At 33.1% G+C, this 4497-nt stretch overlaps 1 protein-coding gene across 3 annotated transcripts in view; it reads left to right on the top strand.

The window, feature by feature from the left end:
* Window positions 1–3694, top strand: part of LOC110027751 (dual-specificity RNA methyltransferase RlmN) — a 14951-nt gene extending 11257 nt beyond the window's left edge. For all 3 annotated transcript variants that reach the window (XM_020729296.1, XM_020729294.1, XM_020729297.1), the window contains exons 3-9: window positions 537–639; window positions 905–1002; window positions 1147–1277; window positions 1380–1488; window positions 1668–1859; window positions 2266–2402; window positions 3146–3694. In XM_020729296.1, the coding sequence (XP_020584955.1) occupies window positions 537–639; window positions 905–1002; window positions 1147–1277; window positions 1380–1488; window positions 1668–1859; window positions 2266–2402; window positions 3146–3422 (1047 nt within the window). In that variant the 3' untranslated portion in view covers window positions 3423–3694. The remainder of the gene's footprint in view (window positions 1–536; window positions 640–904; window positions 1003–1146; window positions 1278–1379; window positions 1489–1667; window positions 1860–2265; window positions 2403–3145) is intronic.
* The last annotated feature ends 803 nt before the right edge of the window (window positions 3695–4497 follow it).

Below are 4497 nucleotides of genomic sequence, written 5' to 3'. Positions count from 1 at the left end.
TGTAGCACTCGATAGGAAGCATCAAAATAAGGGATCAAAGCAGTTGCATTTAACGTTGGCGTCAACTTTTCTGTTTCCGTGCTATGGCATGATTAGCTTTTTGCCCTTATAGTTGGCAATGAATTTAGATTCTAATGGCCAACTGAAACGGAATATGCATTCAATTTAGAGGTGATTTACTACATGCCAATGATTGAAAGTGAACAGTCGAAACAATTGAATTTAGATTCAATTTAGAGGTGATTTACTACATGCTTCAGCAAAGCAAAGTTGCCATGATAGATGGCATTTCAAAATGATTGCCAGGCTACACAACTGAAATAGCCAGTGGCAAAAGACTGGAAAGCAAATAGGAAGAATATATGGTAGAGTTCGTAAATTTGGGTCATGCGCAGGCCATGCAATGCATTTAATCAGTGTTGTACTTTTGGTTAACTGTGGTTTTTTGTTCTTTCATGCCAATAGTAAATACTTCAATTTTGCTCTGTTCCAAGTAAATATGATTTATACTAACATGAGATTGCATTATTGAACAGAAATGGGTCCAATCAAATGGGTTTAGGCCAGCCCAGGCACTTATGCTGTGGAAGTGCCTCTATGGGCACAGTGGCTGGGCACAATGTCACGATGAACTAACAGGTCTGCATAAATGTTATTCTCTTGATAAAATAGCTGTTGTATTCTCTAAATTTCTTAGTAAAGATATTCATCAGTAGAACTGTGACATGCAATTTGAACAATTTGTTATACCCGTTTGAATTCTGCACACTAAAAAATCATTTATTTCCATCTTTTGTACATTTAACCACTGATGGAGATGGCATCTTTCTACTTCATATGTCTCCATTGACTCGAGTAATATTTTCTCTCGAAGACATGGAATCTATTATAGCCATCAATGCAGGTTTAAATAAAGATTTTAAAAGGATGTTGATTGAGAATGCTGATATGACGCCATTATCAGTGAAAGATGTTCTTACAGCATCGGACGGAACTCACAAGGTACCTTTCTCATCTTTTCATCCTTAATGTTATTGCACGTTTGTTTTTAATATTTCTGTGGCCATGTGGATTGGAAATATTATGTCCAGTGCAGCAATGTTCTCAGGACATTTAATTAATCATTGAAATTGCAGGAGGTTGCAGATATTGTTCACTTTGGATGATGGATTGGCGATAGAAACGGTAGTGATTCCTTGCAGCAGGGGAAGGACCACTGTTTGTGTTTCAAGTCAAGTTGGCTGTGCAATGAATTGCCAATTCTGCTATACTGGAAGGTAATTCTTTTGTTGTAGCGCTGCAGCTTATGCCTTTCAGGCATTAATTCTTGGTTTGCTCATCCTAAGCAAGTGCTAATCTGTAAAAATGATATTGTTTAGGATGGGTTTGAAAAGGCATTTGACAACAGCTGAAATAGTTGAACAAGCTGTTTTTGCACGAAGGTTATTTTCAGCTAAGTTTGGATCTATTACAAATGTTGTATTCATGGTGAGTATTCTTCTTTTATTTTGCATGTTTTGGCATTTCTGGATGGGGCCTCTGTAGACCAGTTTCTAGTTATATTATATACTTTTCTATTTTCATTTTTCACAAAGAAAACTGTCAGTTTTGCATGAAAAAATATTTTCCATTCTGTAACTTCGTATCTTTTTCATTTATTGGTATAGGGAATGGGTGAACCTTTTCATAACATAGATAATGTTATTAAAGCGGCAGCTATTATGGTTGATGAGCAAGGTCTTCATTTTAGTCCTCGTAAGGTAACTGTTTCAACCAGTGGACTTGTTCCTCAGTTGAAACGCTTTCTCAAAGAGTCTAACTGTGCGTTAGCTGTTAGTCTCAATGCAACAACTGATGAGGTATGCTGACTTTTGCTTTTTGGAAGATTTACATATATACCACACAATTTTTATCTATTTACATATGAAAAGTGGTATTTTGATGTCATATGAAAATTTTGAGTGTTATAAATGTAAAACTCAAAGTGGAGGTGTTAAATATATAAATACCAAATAAGTGTGATATTTATGTAAATGCATCCCCCACGCATCAGCTTATACAATTTATACCACACAATTTTTATCTATTTACATATGAAAATTGGTATTTTGATGTCACATGAAAATTTTGAGTGTTATAAATGTAAAACTCAGTGGAGGTGTTAAATATGTAAATACCAAAGAAGTGTGATATTTATGTAAATGCACCCCCCACGCATCAGCTTATACAATAAGGTTTTCAGCTAAATAGTTTATTGATTTGCAGGTTCGGAATTGGGTAATGCCTATTAATCGTAAATATAATCTTAGCCTACTTCTCGAGACTTTAAGAGAGGAGATCCGCTTCAAACATAAATACAAAGTTTTATTCGAGTATGTCATGCTTGAGGGAGTGAATGACAGGTTGGACTCATTTCTAGTGCCATCAAAATGATCATTCATCTTATTTGAAAGGCTCTCTCTACAGTTAATGATAAATCATTAGAGAAATTCATGGATCATTACTTCAATTACTGGCTGCTTATTTTTACTAATTATATCAATTATCCTTTGCATGGTTCAGAATTATGATTGCATGTTTTAGTCTTAATTATGTTTGGAAGGTTTACATACATACCCCTGAATTCTTATGTATTTACATATCCATCACTCAAACTTCAATTTTTATCTATGCATGAAAAGTTGTATTTCACTTCTTAAAAGCTGAAATAGTTGTATTTATTATGTGATTTGAAAGATTTGGGTGGCAAATGTAAAAAATAAAGTTTTGATGCTAGATATGTTAATACATATGAATTTGGTGGTAGTATGTAAATGCCCCATTATGTTCTAACAGTTTATAGTATGCTCTCGGTTGTACTGCTTAACAGAATCTTGGAAATAATTGTGCATGAAACATGATTTTGCTACGTCTGTGCCTAGTCTAAGGGAAATTTTGTCTTTTCTGCATCTAAGTGTAATTTAGCTTTTTGTCATTCATTATCGTTTAGTATAAATAGGGCTAATATGTTTAGGGTTAGGGTTATGCATGAGATTGCGTCTTGTATCTTTGGTAGGAATTGAAAGAGATCGTCTACGTTTCGAATTGCATTTGCTTATCTTTGTATTTGTCCTAATTGTTTGATATTATCTTTCTCATGCAACAGTATCGAGGATGCAAGGAGGCTCGTCGAACTTGTTCGCGACATCCCTTGTAAGATCAACCTCATATCTTTCAATCCTCACTGCGGATCTTTGTTCAAACCCACGAGTGACGATAAGATGATCGAGTTCCGCAATGTCTTGGCTGAGGCTGGCTGTGTTGTTTTCCTGAGGCTGAGCAGAGGGGATGATCGGATGGCTGCTTGCGGGCAACTTGGCCAGCCAGGTGAAGTTCAACCACCTATACTTCGCCCACCCCCTCGATTTCGAATGGCTTTATGATATTGTGTTATTTGTGTTACTAGAGAACTCTATTTTCTTCCAGATTATTAGTTTTAATGAAATTTTACATACATGCGACCCCACTCCTATGTATTTACATATCTAGGCACCTGAACCATATATAACTCACTGCTTGTAGAAAAAAAAAATACTTGGTGATGAGTGTATTCGGGGTGTACACCACTAATTCGCACGGCGGATGTTCTCACGTATGTTCTCTCATTGTGAGTTGTATTACTTTATACAAATTAACAATGGGGCATTTATATAGATACCACTCGATTTTTATGTATTTAAATATTTAGTACTTAAATTTTATTTTTTTTTTGTATTTATACCACACAAGTCTTTCATGGCACATAAAAAAATGTCTATTTTGACCTGGAAAAAAGTGTTATATGTAGAGAAGGATACTTAGGTATTACATATGTAAATACTTAGGAATTAAGTGGTATATATGTAAATATTCCAATGAAATATTGTAAAATAGCTTTCACTCATAAATAGATTAACAAAATGATAACATACGCCTTTTCTCTCAATTAATGACAAATTCTATGCTCGAGCATATGATGGATATGTTTAATTTTAGTTATATATTTTAAAAAAATTAATATAATGAAAGATATATATATATATATATATGTATATTCAGATTAGGTCCTTTTAAAATATTATTACATAAGTAAAACAATAAGATATCTACAAAACTATAATATTTATGTTTTATGTAATAGGATGTATAAAATATTGATCTTATTTAGTAGATGATATTAAAAAATTCTAGCATGTATTTCTATTTTGTAAATAAATAAGTGCATTTACTTTATAAGCAGGAGTGATTGCTTGATATTAAAAATTGCCTAGAATAACCTATTGTTAAATCATTAGACATTTATTTTCTTAAGTGTCCTCGTATATATATAAATTAAAGTATCTTTTTATATTGATTTGGAAATGTAAATCTTAACTTTCTAACCAAAATACTTTAGGGCAAATTATGAGAAGGAGATCTTAACATCATTGTTTTAAGGGAATGAGCACAATATATATATATATATATATATATATATAT

This window comes from Phalaenopsis equestris, unplaced genomic scaffold (assembly GCF_001263595.1).
Source record: "Phalaenopsis equestris unplaced genomic scaffold, ASM126359v1 Scaffold000440, whole genome shotgun sequence".
NCBI classification, from domain to species: Eukaryota; Viridiplantae; Streptophyta; class Magnoliopsida; order Asparagales; family Orchidaceae; genus Phalaenopsis; species Phalaenopsis equestris.
The sequence above is the reverse complement of the archived record's forward strand: the minus strand, read 5'-3'. Positions and strand labels throughout refer to the sequence as shown.